A 16,471-nucleotide genomic window follows, 5' to 3' on the forward strand; every position below is an offset into this window, starting at 1 on the left:
ACGCGCGCGCACGTCGAGGCGACGTTCGTGGACGACTCCATGGAGAATGAACGCGCGTTGCGAAGAGCGCGCGCGGCGAGGGCGGTTCGAGAGACGGAGTACGCCGCGGCGAAACGTGGGAACTTCTTCGTGAGGAATAGCGCGCGGGTGAAACGATGGTGGCGAGCGATGAACGAGAGCGACATGTCGCTGTGTTTGTTTCCGTCGACGAGCGCGGTGCGGAGGAACGCGCGGAGACTGATCGCGTGGGTGTGGTTCGAGCGGGTGACGCTGGCGACGATCATCGCGAACTGCGTCGCGTTGGCGCTGTACAAGCCGCTGGAAGACGAAGGCTCGTGGAATAAAGGCCTGGACGTCGCGGAGACGGTTTTCACAGCGATCTTCACGCTCGAACTCACGCTTAAGGTGGTTGCGAACAATTTTCTATTCGGGCCGCCCGACGTGGACGTGTATCTGAGGGACGGTTGGCGAGTGTTGGATTTCCTCATAGTGGTCGGCGGTTGGATATCCTTCGGGCTCACGGTGTCGGGTCGTTCGGGTGGAGGGCTCACGGCGGTTCGGGGTCTTCGCGCGCTGCGTCCGCTGAAGTCGATATCTAGTTTCTCGAGCATGCGAGTGTTCGTATCGACCACGTTTGCGTCGATGGGCATGGTGCTAAACGTCTTGTTCTTTGTCGTCATCGTGATTATAGTTTTGGGTATTCTCGGGGTGCAGCGCTTCGCGGGCACGCTGAACGGGCGATGTATGCACGAGAGCACGCGTGAATTCGTCGCGTATGATATCGACGTAGCGTGTTCGGTGAACAGTGGGGGGCACACGTGCGGCGCGTCGCAAATTTGTGTCGCCACGTCTCTCACCGGGTTCGATAATGGCCACACCACGTTCGACAACATTCTCGGCGCTAGTTTCATCATCTACAGAGTCTTGACTCTGCGCGGATGGGTGGATCTCATGTATCAGGTCATCGACGGGACGGGTGATCGAACGATGGTCATCATTTACTTCTTGCTCGCCGTCATGTTCGGCGCAGTCTTCATATCATCGTTTGTCCTTGCAGCTGTTGCGACAAAATATCGACAGACGGCCATAGTAGATGCGAAGATGGCTGACGGAGAGATGTATGAGCAAATCACGCCACCGATGAGCGCGCGGAACGTGAAGCGCGTGGCAAGTAGGAGACCAGGCGAATTCAGCTACGGAGAGCGCATCAGTAAAGACCTTTTAGAGTTCATGCGAAAGGATCTGGCGTACCAAAAACCGTTGCGGCAACTCGTGGAGCACCATCATTTTGAAAACGCGATCACAGTGGCGATCGTGGCAAACACCATCTTGCTGGCCGTTCAATATCGCGACATGAGCGAACAAGTCGAGACGATACTCACCAGTTGTCACTACGCCTTCTTATGCTTGTTTTGTGTCGAATTAGTGTTAAAAGTGCTCGCTAACGGAATATTAGGATACGTGCGGGATCGATACAACGTATTCGACGCGACGATTGTCATAGCTGGTTTGATCGAGGTTGCGTTCGGGAATAGTTCATTTGCGGTTGCGCGTGCGTTCCGCCTGTTACGGGTGTTGCGCGCAACGCGGCTGATCGCACGAAACAAAAATATTCGTCGATTGATCGACATCGCATTAGAGGGCTTGAGCTCAATCTTTAGCTTCTGTGGGTTACTGTTCGTGTTCGTATTCGTGTTCACAGTTTTGGGCACGCAGTTGTTTGGTGGAAAGCCTGAATTTTACAACGTACGACCAAACTTCAACACGTTTGGCGATAGTTTTCTTACTGTGTTCGAAATCCTAACAGGGGCGAGCTGGTACAAGACTGCGCTGACCGCGATGGAAACGTCTCACGGCGCATCCGCGGCGTTGTTCTTCATTCTTTGGTCTTTCATCGGGTCGTTTGTGCTGCTGAATCTTGTCACTGCGATGCTTATTGAAACCTTTGAGCGAGCTTCGCATGACAAGGAGCTTAAACAACAGCAGCTACTGGAGCGGGCGTCCGAGCAAGAACGCAGAGATGCTCAAATGAAGCGGCAACACTACATCAATGCGACGTTGTCGTCCAGTTCGGCTCGAGAAGCGAGCGAAGTCGTAGCAGAGACAGGCAAGAAAGGCTCTGGAGATAGCGATGCAACGTTTTACACTGCGAACGAAGTCCGTCGCCATCCTGACGGACAGCGTATCATGTCGAGGATGAAATTACGCAAGCAACGCAATTTTAGACGAGAGGTCGTTGTGGTAGAAGAATGGCTAGAAAAAACCGGGATTTTGGACGACGACAGCGATTGCAGTGAAGGCGAGCAAAATAGTGACGTCCTCGACGAACTGGAAAAAAATCGCGATGTGATGACTTCGCAGTCGGCGTACGACGACGGTGCTCCAGAGGCTGAGTTGACCACTCGTATGGTCGAAGAGACACGATCGAAGGTTGCGTTGTACGTTGCCAATGGCGTTCCAATCCCGACGGATGACCGTCAGGTGCGGAGGGCCTACCGGCAGTGGAAGATCGACTCAGCTGTGGAGCAAGGAGGCGATGACGATGAAGACGTCAACATAATGGATGCCAACGCGCTTCGAGATAACTATGGCGAAGAACTCACTGATACCATGACCAGGGATGCGATGAACGCGCGGAGAAAACTGCAGGAGAACGCGCTCGCAGAGCTTCGACGTAGCCTGTTAGAACGAAGCGCCGACGGAGGTACTAAAGAGGCGCTCGCATGGGCTTCGCAAGCGTCCGCAAAAGGTTTTGTCGTCAAGAGCGCGGAAGCGAGATTAATGCCGAAGGAGCAGACGGCGGTTATCGCGCAACGGCGGGCGGAGGGTAAGAAAACCGGTCACATTGGCAAGTTCAAAGGCGAGGCGATGAGCGCGGAGGGTGCGGCGGCCATTGCAGACGCAAACTTGATCAGCTTGCAGGTCGAGAATGCTGCCGTGGACGATAAGGAGAAGAAGAATATTAAGAGGCACGGGCAACAGGTAGCTGTTGACATGGATGATTCCTCAGATTTACAGCCGATAGAGTCGTCCGACAGCCCCGCGGGGAGAGGCGCAGTCTGGCGATCTCTCGCCAGGAAATCTAGTGCGGGCAAGAAATCGATTTCAGAGTCTCTCAGGGAGTTAGACAAACCAAAAACTGGACCAATAACTGAATCCGTTATCGAGTACACGTCGGATCAAGATGTGAACTCTCAACGATCCTCAGGAAGTCCGCACAATTCTCGTTCGTACGATTCACAGACGACAGGGGACACTGTACATAGGTCAAGCACTCTCATGCCTATCATTGAGTACACGCAAATGCCACCGATACTCGAAGTAGACTTCAGCTTGCCGAGAATCAAAGAGGATTTGAACGCAGGAAAAGTCAGGAGAGCCTCCGGATTGCCAGTGCGTGACATCGTCGTCGATAAGTCGAAGATGGGCAAGTTTGCTGGTCGAATCGCAGAGGAGCATTGGTTCCAGAAATCTCGAGCGAACACGGATGAAGAGTGCATGCAGTATCCATCGCTCATTATATTCAAGCCTAGACTCCCGATGCGGCGACTAGTTTTCATGCTCATCAAGCACAAGGTGTTCGAGCGGCTGATGTTGTTTATCATCTTGTTGTCTTGTGCTCAGCTTGCCGTATCCGCGCCAACAGTGAATCCGTATAGCGATTTGGCGAAGGTCATGAAATCGGCAGACGTCTCTTTCACATTGATTTTCGCATTTGAGGCCATAATCAAGATCTTCGCGATGGGTTTCGCGATGCATCCAGGCGCGTACCTTCGATCGTACGCCAACTGTTTGGATTTCATCATTGTTCTAGTTTCTATCGTAGTTGAAGTTTCCGCGAACGCATCCAAGCTGCAGTTCATGCGCACATTCAGACTTGTCCGAGTTCTGAGGCCTTTACGTTTGCTGAATAGGATGAAAAGTATGCAAATTGCCGTGGCGACGCTGGTCCACATCTCACCGGAACTGGTCAACGTGTTGTGCTTGGGACTGTTCCAGTTTATAATTTTCGCCATCCTAGGATCGCAACTCTTCGCCGGCAAGTTCGATTACTGCAACGACCCAACAGCTCTCGGAAGGGAAACGTGCGTAGGAACGTTCATCGACGCGAATGGGGCACACATTACCCGGCAGTGGTTACATCCGCCGCTCAACTTTGACAACACTCTCATTTCCATCCTCACTCTTTTCGTTGTGGTCACTCGGGATGGATGGATTGATATCGCGTTCCAAGGAATGGACTCGACTGCTCTGGATTCGCAACCGTCGTTGAATAAGAATGGCTGGAGTGCGATTTACTTTCTGACCTTCATGGTCATCGTGTCCTTCGTGTGGACGAGCATGATTGTTGCACTCGTTTGCCACCACTACAAGTCAGCGGACGAATTGAGTGGTTCGTCGATGATTCTTTCGGAAGAGCAGAGAGAATGGTCAGATATCTTGCGCATGAAGAAGCACGAGGCGGAGTTGAAGGTTGTGGATGATTCGGACGCCGCTGGGCCACGATTCTTCCTCAGAAAATCAACGTTTTCGCTGGTTACCAGCCCTCGTTTTGAGAACTTCATCATCTTCTGTATCATCGCTAACACGGTGACGATGGCATCGTACCACAACGATCAACCGGCGCTCTACGCGGAACTTCAGCGGAGTGCCAACATATTTTTCTCTTGGATATTTTTATTGGAGCTCGCACTGAAACTCTGTGCTTTCTTACCGCAGCGCTACTTCTCTGAACCGTGGAACGTGTTCGATTTCATCGTAGTCGTGGCGAGCATTCCAGACCTCGCAGGAGTGGACTTTGTCGGCACCAACGTGCTTCGCGTCGTCAGGCTGGGACGCATCCTTCGGTTATTCAAACAGGCGAGGGGTCTTCGTGCGGTTTTCAACACGCTCGTAAGTTCGTTCGAGGGCGTGTCTCACATCTTCTTCTTAATCGTCATGTTGATGTTTGTCTACGCCGTGTTGGGGATGAATATCTTTGGAGACTACGACACAAACTACCCAAGAGGGCGAGTCGAAAACTTTCGCAATTTTGGTTCGTCGCTTATGGTACTTCTTCGCGTCATCACGAGGGATAACTGGAAAAGAGTCATGCTCGACACAATGAAGTGTGACTACGACGAGGGTGGTGTGGCGGCGAACTGTAGCAACATCTTCGTTCCAGCGCTCTACTTCACGACGTTTATCTTCTTCGGTGCTTACGTTTTGATCGGCATGATTATTGCGTGCGTCTTGAGTAAGTTTGCGGAGAACGCGGTGAATGAGGGATTGCTCTCCACGGCGAATGTATTTGTTACCGTTCGTCGCAAGCTTCTGCTTGACATGTTCGCGACGAAACTGCGGATAAAATTAGAACGCGCCAAGGCGGTGAAAACGGGACGATTCGCGTCGAAGAAGAAATAAAAGAGAGCGTTAAAATGTATACAAACCGACATCTTCCTTGGATGTGTTATGGATGAATGTAACGGTAATGGTGACTGTGCTCTGTGCGCGCCGCTAGTTGTACAGCGTGCCTCCTGAAAGTACTCGATGTAATTATTTGCTAGTGTTTTGTCTCGGCGCTGCGCCGCCAATGTTCCAAAAGGAATCTACCGGCATTTCGCGCATATTTGTTCCACGTGGACGTTTGTTTGCGCGTTTGTTTTGACGCGTTATTCCTCGCCTCGCACCTCGCGCGACCGCCATCTGCCGCGTCTCTTGCGATAAAGAGTCTCAAAAATACCGTTCGACTCATCATGTCCGCCCTCGGCGCGCGAAGCGCGAGGCGAACGCGAACGCGAACGCGAAAGCCTCGGTGGATGACGCTCGCGATGTTGGCACTCGTGTGCGCGCTCCTCGCGCTCGCGGCGTCGCGCGGCGTCGCGGGCGACGGCGGCGACGACGACGACGACGACGACGACGACGACGATGACGACGACGATCACGGATCGTCCGGACCCGCGGTCACGGTCAATGCCGCGTGCGCGGTGGACGCTACGGACGGGTTAACATGGTGCGTCTACGCCAACGTCGTCGATGGCATCGACCTGGCGTTTTCCGCCATCGATTCCACGGACGTCTCGCGCGTGGATCATTACGTCAAGGCGACGTTTACCGGGACGAAAAATCCCGGATCGGCGGGTTGGGCGTCGTTTGGGCCCGGGGCGTCGATGTCGTCGGCGGTCGTCTCGGTGGGTCAGGCGAACGGCGCGAGCTCGAAGGCGTACACGTTGACGAGCCATGCGACGCCTTCGACCATGTGCTCAGCGGGATGCTCTATTACGGAGCTTGCGACGACCACCGATGCGAGTGGGATGACGTTGAAGTTTCGGTACACGAAGGAGAATGCGACGCCTGGGACAGAGACGTTCATTTGGGGGATGAAGACGTCGGCGTGGCCGGGGAAGCACTCGGCGTTTGGGACGGTGAGCGCCGACATCACGGGGATCTCGACGGCGAGTTCTGGGTCATCGACATCGACGTTGACGCGAGACGTGACTCATGGTGTGCTGATGGTCATGGCGTGGGTTATTTTCATGCCGGGCGCGAGTGCGATGACTTTGGTGAAGAATGCCTTGCCGGATGGGTTGTGGTTCAAGTTGCACATGTTGGGCGCGGCGATCGGATCGCTCATTTTCGCGATTGCACTAGGGCTTTTGCTCGGGCGCGAGGATCACGGAGAGTCGTCGCTTCTAGACACGCATTACACGCTCGCTCTGGGCACGATAGGTCTTTGGGTGGCACAAATTTCCTTGGGCGTGCTTCGTCCGAACAAGACTGGCGGCAACCGCCTCGGGTTCATCCCGACGTCGCTTCGCCCTGCGTGGTTCCTCGCACATCGTGTGATTGGGCCAATAGTCATAAGCATTGCCGCTGCCGCGGTCGTCACCGGCGCCAAGCTCATCCAGGATAAGCACAGTGCCGACAGTGCGATTGGTATCAAATTTTTGACGCCAGACGTCATGTACGCCATGTACGCGACTGTCGTCGCCGTCGCGCTCGTCGGCGCTGGCATGAATCTGTACTGCTTCAAGCAGCGGCGCCGGTCCACGAATCCAAGTGCACCGTATCTCATCGAAACGGGTCAAACAATGTCTTCAGATGTATAGAATCGTGCATATATACCACAGTAGAATCGCGTTTGTAAAGTCATGCTCGGCACGGTGACGTGTGACTACGACGAGGGTGGTGTGGCGGCGAACTGTAGCAAATAAAGAGTGCGTTAAAATGTATTACAAACCGACATCTCCCTTTGATGGGTTATGGATGAATGTAACGGTAATGGTGAGTGTGCTCTGTGCGCGCTGCTAGTTGTACAGCGTGACTCCTCAAGCAGAAGCTTGCAGAGTCATGATATTATCTGCCCACAGAATGGGAGATATCAAATATTCGCGTCACATCTGTACTCGACGTTTTGTAAATTATTTGCTAGTGTTTTGTCTTCGCTCAGAGGGCTCTGCTTCGCTTTTACCTTCCTGCTGCTGTGGTTGTGTACTCTGCTGTGGCTGCGGCGCGCCTGGAAAACCTCCGAACGTGGGGAACATTCCTCCGTGTAACTGCATAAAGTGCGCCATTTGCTGGTTAAACATTTGTTGCTGCATTTCCTGGAACATCGCAGGGTTCGCTTGGAACCCTTTATCCGAATGTACGCAGAATTGCGCCCAAGGATTCTGGAACATCGACACGTACTGCATCGCCATAGGCGACGATGGCATCACTGCCGTCGTTGGTGTCGTCGTGCCCTGTGTCCGCGGCACGGTACCATAAGTCGACGCAGCAGCAGCAGCTGTCGGATGCAGCGGTGTCGGTTGCGCGACTCGCTCGCACTTCAGTGCCGCAAGGGCGATCGGAGTCGGCACTCCGCCTCTACCAACCTGCGCATTCCCTGGGAACTCGCTCATCGTTGACGTCGACGAGCTTGATGGCATGTTGTACGGAAAGGTGCTTTGCTTGTTCCAGAAATGCATACCCCAACGCGTAGCCTCGTTCAAGATTGCAGCTGAGGCCGCCGCCGCCGCCGCCGCTTGCGCCTGAATCGCGTCGTCATTCGGCGGCAACAGACCAGTGCTGACATATCTGGCGACGGATGGATCGATGCCCCACCCGCCGAGGAAGCGCATGTGATCTCCCGGTCTCTGGGAACCCTCGCCCTCGGCGCTGCCCTGCTCCTCCGGAGGCGATCTACCTCGCACAGCCGTGTCAGAACCCGTGTTCGACCCGTGAGGAAATCCCCTGGCGTATTCGAAGGTCCCTTCGCCTTGCTCGGCTTCCGTCGCGCTCCCGTCCGAGCTTCCATCGCGCTTCTGGTTTCGTGCCGATTTCTCTCGTCCTCGGTTGTCATCGCCTGTTCGTCTGGATCGTTTCGCTCCAAGTGCGTCGTCACCGACCGCCGGCTTGTCCGTCACCGTGTTCGCCGCTTCTTTATCCTTTGCGCTCTTGCTCTTTCTGCGCCCGGCACCGACGCGCACGTTTCTCAGCAAGCCACCCTCCGTCCAGTACCTGCAGCACTCTTTACAGTAAAACCTCGGTTGTTTAATGTTGTAATTGTTGTAGTAACAGAACTTGGTGTCCTCGCTCTTACACCGCGGGCACTGCGGCGTGTATTCGGGCTTTGGCAGCGGCTCACGCGCCTTCCCCTTTGCATCCACCTTTGCCGTCGCCTTCCGTCCCTCCTCTCCCCTTCTTTGGCTCACCACCGGCGTCGACGCCGCCGCGTTCGTCTTCGCTCGCGCCTCCGCACTTTCGCGCTCCCCCTCTCGTCTCTTCGACGTCCGCTTCTCGTGCGTCATCTTTTTCTCATTCGCGTTATCCGTCGAGCGCAATTCATTCTCTGGAATAGCGGCGAAGATTGCGTCCTGCGCGACGTTTTTAAACCAACCACGGGTCCACGGTCAGTCGATGATCGAATCGTTCCGAGCGTTCACCTCCCTCACGCGCGCGTTCGCTCGCGTTCGCCGTCGCCCTTCGCGAGACGCGTCGAAAACACATCACGCGCGCCGCTCGTGACCCGCGACCGCGTGTTCGCGACGCACCAATCCGCTCGCGCCCTGGCCCTTGGCGCCCCGCGCATCGTCGCGCCCGTCGTCGCGAACGACCACGACGGATGTTCCGTCGCGCGCGTTCGCGCCGCGAGCCCGCATCGCGCGTCGCCCTGAAGCCGAGCGCGCGCGCGACGGTGCGCGGGCACGTCGCGCGAGGCGCGCGCGGCGTGTCGGGGCGCCTCGTACGACGATCCGTTTCGGCCCATCTCGGTCGTCGTGCGGCCGTGCGCGCGTCGTCGTCGCGGGCGACAGAGATGGATCTCGTGTATATTACAATACGGGTCCGGTACACGATGTAAAACCTATTCGTCCCGGCGACGCGAGATGTGAATTTTAGTGGTCCCGAAGGCGAGATCACGGGAAAGATTCGAAGATTGCCGACGTGGCGACGCGCGAGCCGTCGGTGGGATTTTTAACGCGCCGATGGGTGATTTCGGTGCGGCGTTACATTCCGTCTTCTATCGTCCGCGTTCGACGGCCTCGACGGCGTCGACGGCGGATCTGAGGCCGTCGAGGACGCGCGCTAATATTTTCTCATCGTCGTTTTGCGCCGATGAACCGAGGTCGTCTTTGAGAATGGCGTCGCACTGGTCGCGCGCGCTCGCGCAGACGTCGAAACCGAGCGCGCACGCGTCGAGCGCTCTGGGAAAGGTGGCGAGGAATTCGCACGACGATCGGGCGACGCGGTACAGCATCAACGCAACCGATTCGGAGTACGCGTTTCCAGTCTTCCGTGTGCTTGCGTCAGCGATCGGGGAGCCCGCGATGGCGGTGCCAAGAAGGGGCGAGCTCGGGTCTCGCACCGAGTCGCCTCTCGCCGTGGCTTGGAACCATGCCTGGCGGGCGCGCGTCGCCGGGGGTTTGGCTGCCATCGCTTCGTTCGCCTTTGTATGACGAGGACAACGCAATCCGTTCACGACTTGCGGGGCAGCGATCCATCGGAGAAACATAGCACACGCGACGCGGCATCGCAGTTGTGCCTCGGGCGACGTCACCTGCCACTGCGCGCCGAACGACGACGAGAGACGACTGAAGAAGAGCGCCGTAATCTCAGCTTCGCGAAGGGACGCGAGCGTGATCTCACTCGGCGACATCGCGGCGAGCAAACGAGTCTCCAACGCCGTGCAGAAACGCATCAAGTCCGCGCCTATTTCGGCATCTCGCCGTGCCCCGGCGAGCATTGCAGTCACTCGCAAGGAGGAACAGTAAATGTCGTGCGCCATACCCTCACCGCTCGCCTTGACGTCCTTCGATTCAACGCATAAAACAGCCAACTGACGAATGGTGTCTGACGCGAGCAAGATTTCTGCGCCCTGTGCGCTCTTTGATAAACTCAGACATGTGTTGAGAGCGGCGATGGTGACGCTGTCAGCATCATCATCTCCCGTTGCCACCTTGAGCGGCGGAAGAATCTTGTGCGCGCTGAGTACTTGCAACAGCGCCGACGTCGGAAGTAAATCTCTCGCAATGTCTTCGAGCAACATCAACGATACGCTGGACGTCGCTTTGCTCTTTGCCTCACTGGGCGTCGCCGCTGCGTGGCAGATGAGCGGAATGAGCGGGATCGTGCTCTGTCCGAGTTCGTAGCTTGGCTGCACCGTGCGAGCCGAGAGTGCGCCCGCGCCCCACGCTCGAATTGCAAACAGCATCGCAGTCAACAACGGATGGACGAGCGGAACCGCATCACGGATCGGTGTCCCCGACGAGTTCATTCTAGACGCTAAAATCGTCGTCACGGTGTTAATGACTCGAGTCACGGGCTCCAAGTCGTCCTCCGAGGGCGTCGGAGTGGTCGAGCGCGATACTAAGACGCTCCAGAGTTGTGTAACGACACCCAATAAACCAGCCAACTCGATCGCCAACGGGCTGACGTACGCCGGCGAGCTGGCGCTGTCGGTGTCCATGACGGCGCTGAGTCGTACCGCGACATCTAGCACAAGCTTCTTTCTGGTCTCTCTCGACAAACCATCTAGAACGCTCCTAGACGCTCCCATTCCCGGGATTTCGAACACTCCAGCGTGCATTTTCGGCAGCTCGCCGCTCCCTGCAGCCGAGATGAAAGACCTCAAGGAACAAATCGCTGCCGCGCGCGCGTCGGCGACTGAAGACTTCAGGCACGTCTCAGCGAGTCTACCGCTCATGACGCGTCCTGCTTGCGCTAGAACGCCTTCAGGTGCACCCCACTGCTCGTCCACGTCATTTTCCGAGCAACCAGAGGCGATGCGAATCCACGAAGAATCGTAGAGATACGATTCCCCGTACTCAGCAGCGCCAGTAATTCCAAGTGGAGCGGGAGCGAGCACCGCGGCCTCGACATGCATCTCCCGAGCAACGACTAGTAACTTGTGCACCGGATCGTTTGAAATAATCGACCCCGGGGCCTTTGCGGCCGATTCTTGAGCGATAGCTTCCAATATCGCCACGTTACTCGCTCCCGACGATCGCAAATCCTTCGCTGAGGGATGTGCCAGCAAGGCGTCTCGAATCTGTCCGCACATCGACCGCAGGGTTGCGTCTGCCATCAAAGGTACTCGCTGCGCCGTCATCTCTTGACGCTCCAAGGCAAGCACGCACTGCAAAACGAACGCTTGAGCTGCATATTGCGTCTCGCATCTATCGACAGAGCAGCTCTCGCCCGAGATAGAAGCGTCAACCCATGCAGTAATGCGCGACGACGTGAACCATTCCTTCGCCTTGGAAACAAATGTCGAGTTCGTAGATTCGGTATCTGAAGTCGACGCGTCGATTTCAATCGCGAGCAGAGAGAAGATTGAACTGACCGTCTCGAGATTATGAGCCAGAGACGTCGCGTCTGACGGCGACGGTGCATCCAGGCACTCCACTAATCGCGTCCATAATGCTCCGTCGTGCGCCTTGAGCGAGGCGACTGCCGCGCCCAGAGGTGGTTGATGCCGCCAGAGCGTGTTGAGAGTGCGCATCAACGCCGATAAGCATCGCGGCGACTGCGAACGCAGCTTGGATGTATCTTGAAGCAATTTCCAAATCAAGCTCAGCGCGCCATCGAGTTTCTCCTCTTGCTGGGAGGAAGTTGAAGGTGCCAGCGTGGTGGTCGACGTCGCCGTCCCGGTTGCGAGCGCCAGCGCGCCTTGAACTCCCGGAGCAGGCGTCGGTGTGCCCGGAGCTGGCAGCGCTACGGGCGACGGTGTTGTCGGCAACGCAGGTGTTGTGCTAGCCGCCTCCTCCTTCGGCTCCTCAGGAATGAGTATCATGTTCACCCACTCTGGTTGATTCACGATACCCGCGCTGAGCAAGTCGGCCACGTCTGAAACGGCATCCGGCTCCTCATCAGCCTGTTCGAACATTTTCTGCATCGACTTCAAAATCTCATACTGGTCGCGCTTATCGAGCGTGGCCGTCAAGGGCGTCGGTGTGGCCACCGCGCACAGTGGCACGAGCGCAGGAATGGCGAGCGGGTAACACGCGGCCGCGTACGGATATCCTGCGTAGGATGCAATCGAACTCGCGAACGGCGCGCCGTCGTTACTCGTCTCGATCAGTAGCATCCTCTCCAAAAAGCCACCGAAATTTTCACCTGCGTAATGCACGATGAGTGGAAGAGATTTCAGTACTCGAGCGATCGCTTCCTCGAGGGCCGTCACCTCTTCTGCTCGTGGGGCACCGCCCTCCTCGTGCAATTTGCGCAGTGCATTCGCATCGTATACGAGAGGCGCTAACGATCCGAAGCAGATCGCTCTGTCCGTGATCAAGTACGAAAGTGCTTTTTTACGAAGTTTTTCCGCAAACTCGCCGTGTCTGGGTTTGAAAATCTGGTAAATCACTCGCTGGATCCCCGAGTGAACGAGCCACTTCTCGGCTTTGAACTTGTACCTCCACTGCACGTGCCGCACTGCCACCTCTTGCAAGGTGTGATCTACGATCGCTTCTAACCTATCACCGAGACCTCCATGTTCAAGGAGCGTCTCCACCAGATCGAGCAACGCCAACGTCAGCGGGTACTCACCAAGTCTAGATTCACTATCGCGAATAGCGCGAATTAATCCTGGCACGCCAGTACCAGGCGTGCCGGACAACAGAGGCGCTTCGAGCACCTCCTCAATCGTGCGCGAGGGCTCAGCAGCGGCCAACGGCACTAGCGCTCGTAGAACTGTCGCCGTTCTCTGCACCCCTTCGTCCGTCGATAACGATTTACTGCACACATGAAGGGCAAGTGAGAGAGCCGTGAGCACGTCCGCAGGCGCACCCTTCGGGACAGATACGGACACATCGCAGGACAGCATTGGCCGAGCAAAAGACGGAGCATTCGTCAACACCTTGGAAACAAACAGTACAGTTGCATCCATCTCGTTAATCTGTGCTGAGCTCAATTCTCCTTTCAGACCCGCACTGGTCAATGACGAAAGTCTCGTAAGGCAAAGATGCAAACCATCGGCGGGCGTAGCCCACACAATCAACGGGGACGTCTGCGAACTTGAATCAATCGCCAGTCCATGCATACCGACTTCGATGTACCCACCCGGAATGAGCGAACTCGTCAGACGATGCGTGGCGGTTACCGGACCCCGGACGAAGCCAGCGTCTACGTCCATCTCAGCTTCGGCGGTCGCCCTGATGCCATGTTGTAAGACATTGGGTGGAGGAATCGGCAAAGCTACCGTTGGTAGCTGCGCCAGATACGATAAAGCGCACTCTGCCGATCGATGCCCCTCGCAGAGTGCCGCAAGCATTCGCAAAAGAGGTACAGACTCGCACGGAAACCTCTCTCGGCAACCCTCTAAGAGCGCAAAAAGCGGCGCTTCCTGTCCGTCCTCTCTGGCCCCGGCCCAAAACTGTTCACAAAGAACTGGCTGATCGGAGAGCAACTTCGTGAGGACGTCTATAATCTGACCGAGCTCTGACGGGGGTAAGCGGTGCACTGGCAGCATGTCGTACGCCGCGAGGATCGTCGAGAACGTGTTTTTAAGAACGCTCTTGTGCAACGTGACGGTGGCGTCGTCGCCTCGCAACTGTTCCGCATCCAGTAGCCGTAAGAGCGCCGCGATACCGCACTCGTTCGCCTTTTGATGCATCATTTCAATCGAAAAGTTACCCGGCATGAACTCAGCGTCTTGTGGTAAGAGCGTTAGAAACGTTGACCATGCGAGTAACGTCGGCCCATGCGCCGTGTCACTCTGCCACTTTTCCATCATTCCCGTGATGGATTGCAGCGCATGCGGCTCCAAAAAACCGTGCACCTTGAGACTTTTCCCGGAAAATCGATCGACTAAATTTTCTAAATCCATGGCCGCGATCAGGGTGACATTGCACAGAGCTCGAATGTCATCCACGAATGCGTTCACGTGCGCCAGCGGTGCGTGTGCCTCCAACTCGATCGCCGCCGCAGGCGCGCGTCTAAGCGCCCTGTTCTGCAGCACCGACGCGAGCTTCAAAAAACGTTGCGGTGAGCACTTCACTCGGTTGTAATAGAGCAAGAAAAGCACCTCGAGCAGCGCGACAGTTTCCTCGAGCGCCTGTCCCGCCCACGCCGCCGCATCCGCCGAGCTCGCCCCCTCGGGTCCGCTCGCTGTGGACCCGCTCATGTGCCGCTCGATCGCATCAAATACGTTATCCTCGAACTTGGACTCCAACAATTTACCCACCGCACTCTCAATCGCGTCGCCACCGTCGCACGTCGCCGCCTGCGTTAACAACGCGTGCGCGCACTTGATCGTTCCCAAACGCTCCCTGAAATAAAAACGCATCACCTCTCGCACAACCTCCTCGCTCGCCTCGTTCGGTCGTTTCATTCCACTCTCCTCCATCGTTCTGCGAAGCATCACGTACGCCTGCGTCGCATCGAGCCCCAAGCGCTTGCCCAGCGCCGCGCTCACGCTCGCGCTCGTCCCGCTCACCTTGAGCGTCTTCCCACCGTACTCCACGCTCCCGCCGTTGATCGCTCGCGCGGAGGACTCTGAAAACGGCTCGTACCCGGCGTGTACCGACGACAGGTGGCCCAAGGCGTCGCTCAGCGCGCGCGCCGTGGACGCGCGAAGCGCAGACCCTCTGGAAACGGCTTCATCGATTTCGTAAAACAACGCCCTGGCGTGCGGTAGCGCGGTCGCGTTGGGCGTCGACGGTTGCGCGATCGCGACGGCGGTGCTCGTCGGCGTCGGCGTCACCGCCGCGGGCGTCGACGCCGCGTCCGTGGACGGCGGAATCCCGAACGAAAAGGACATGTCGAGTTTCCGCGGCGTCGGCGACTGACGACTTTCCTGCGCTCGCGCCGCACTCAGCGACGGCGACGGCGACGTGAGCGCGTCGGGTCAAAGAACGAATGCCCCGAGAAGCCGGGGTGAGCGCGTCGCCGTCGACGATGCGCCCGGAACCGAGCGGTTTCGTCGAGAGCGCGGGCGACGGCTGTCACATCTGTCTCGACGTCGCGCGTCGTAAGTCGAGCGATTGGCTGCTCGGGAGCGAGGCGATCGATCTGGACGAGTATAGCGATGATATTGAGTTCCCGGACGTGGCGATCGATTGCGAGGAGAGCGAGAGCGAGCCGAGGATCAGCGCGACGAACGCGCAAAGAGGGCGCGACGCGGAGAGCGTGCGCGTCGCGTACGTCACCGTCTACGACGTCCAGTGCGTCGGTCGAGGTGGGAAAGTGCTGAAGCAAGGGGTGACGATTGATTCTAGGGGAACGAGATCGACCGTAACGACCTTCGTGGTGTTGGTGCCGCCGCGCGCTATGGCGCACCTGTGTCGGTTGCGCTTGGACGGGAGAGACGTGCGAGAGGTGAGAATAGATAGCGATGTACGACCGTGGTCGATGCATCCGACGCCGAACGATACCCACTCGAGGTCCGTGGCGTTTCCTCTCCGCGGCGAGCGGTTTTTGTGTACGCAAAGCGAGGGTGGGGAGCTGACGCACTTTTTCTCGGGCAACCTACACGCGGTAGACTTTCGTTGCGACGAGGGCACGCCCGTGCTCGCTGCGGGCGATGGCGTTGTAGTGGACGTTCGTGATTCGAATACTTTGACTGGAATCGCCGTGAGCAATTTGTTTGAGTGGAATTCCATCGTGTTACGACTCGACGATGCCGATGACTCAGTATCGACGAGAAACGCTGGCGCCGCGTGCTCAAGCACCAGCAACGCAACCGACGAAAAGTCGGTCAAATACGACGTCCGCGGTGGCGATTTATTCGTCGAATACGTCCACATTCGCGCCAAGAGCGCGCGTGTGCGCAAGGGCGACCGCGTGACGCGTGGTCAAGTCATCTGCGAGAGCGGTTCGGTCGGCTTCTCGCCCGAGCCCCACTTGCACTTCACCGCGTTCCGTTCCAGTGACGACGCCGCGCACACCGTGCGCGTGCTCTTCCAGCGCAACGACGGCGGCGAGCTATACCTCCCCAGGGCAGGTCTGGCCTACAACGAAACCGTTGGCGAATGCTCGTAGCGCTCGTGATGTAACAGACAAATATCTAGAATGTTTC

The 16,471-nt window shown here is 56.9% G+C and overlaps 5 protein-coding genes across 5 annotated transcripts; 3 read left to right on the plus strand and 2 right to left on the minus strand.

Moving 5' to 3' along the window:
• Window positions 1–39: 39 nt before the first annotated feature.
• OT_ostta04g02830 (Voltage-dependent channel, four helix bundle domain) lies at window positions 40–5,403 on the plus strand (the record flags this gene model as incomplete). The annotated part of the gene is made up of 1 exon (XM_022984519.1): window positions 40–5,403. One exon carries the CDS (start codon window positions 40–42, stop codon window positions 5,401–5,403), a length of 5,364 nt encoding a protein of 1,787 aa, XP_022838780.1.
• Window positions 5,404–5,735: 332 nt separating this feature from the next.
• OT_ostta04g02840 (Cytochrome b561/ferric reductase transmembrane) lies at window positions 5,736–7,088 on the plus strand (the record flags this gene model as incomplete). The annotated part of the gene is made up of 1 exon (XM_003078770.2): window positions 5,736–7,088. The coding sequence occupies one exon, from the start codon at window positions 5,736–5,738 to the stop codon at window positions 7,086–7,088; it is 1,353 nt and encodes a 450-aa protein (XP_003078818.2).
• Window positions 7,089–7,400: 312 nt separating this feature from the next.
• OT_ostta04g02850 (Zinc finger, Dof-type) lies at window positions 7,401–9,119 on the minus strand (the record flags this gene model as incomplete). Its single annotated transcript, XM_022984520.1, has 2 exons — window positions 7,401–8,834; window positions 9,012–9,119. 2 exons carry the CDS (start codon window positions 9,117–9,119, stop codon window positions 7,401–7,403), a joined length of 1,542 nt encoding a protein of 513 aa, XP_022838781.1.
• Window positions 9,120–9,478: 359 nt separating this feature from the next.
• OT_ostta04g02860 (unnamed product) lies at window positions 9,479–15,214 on the minus strand (the record flags this gene model as incomplete). Its single annotated transcript, XM_003078772.1, has 1 exon — window positions 9,479–15,214. One exon carries the CDS (start codon window positions 15,212–15,214, stop codon window positions 9,479–9,481), a length of 5,736 nt encoding a protein of 1,911 aa, XP_003078820.1.
• A 137-nt stretch (window positions 15,215–15,351) lies between these two features.
• On the plus strand, window positions 15,352–16,434 carry OT_ostta04g02870 (Peptidase M23; the record flags this gene model as incomplete). Its single annotated transcript, XM_003078773.1, has 1 exon — window positions 15,352–16,434. One exon carries the CDS (start codon window positions 15,352–15,354, stop codon window positions 16,432–16,434), a length of 1,083 nt encoding a protein of 360 aa, XP_003078821.1.
• Between the last annotated feature and the right edge of the window lie 37 nt (window positions 16,435–16,471).

Source organism: Ostreococcus tauri (assembly GCF_000214015.3).
Source record: "Ostreococcus tauri WGS project CAID00000000 data, contig chromosome 04, whole genome shotgun sequence".
Classification (NCBI taxonomy): Eukaryota; Viridiplantae; Chlorophyta; class Mamiellophyceae; order Mamiellales; family Bathycoccaceae; genus Ostreococcus; species Ostreococcus tauri.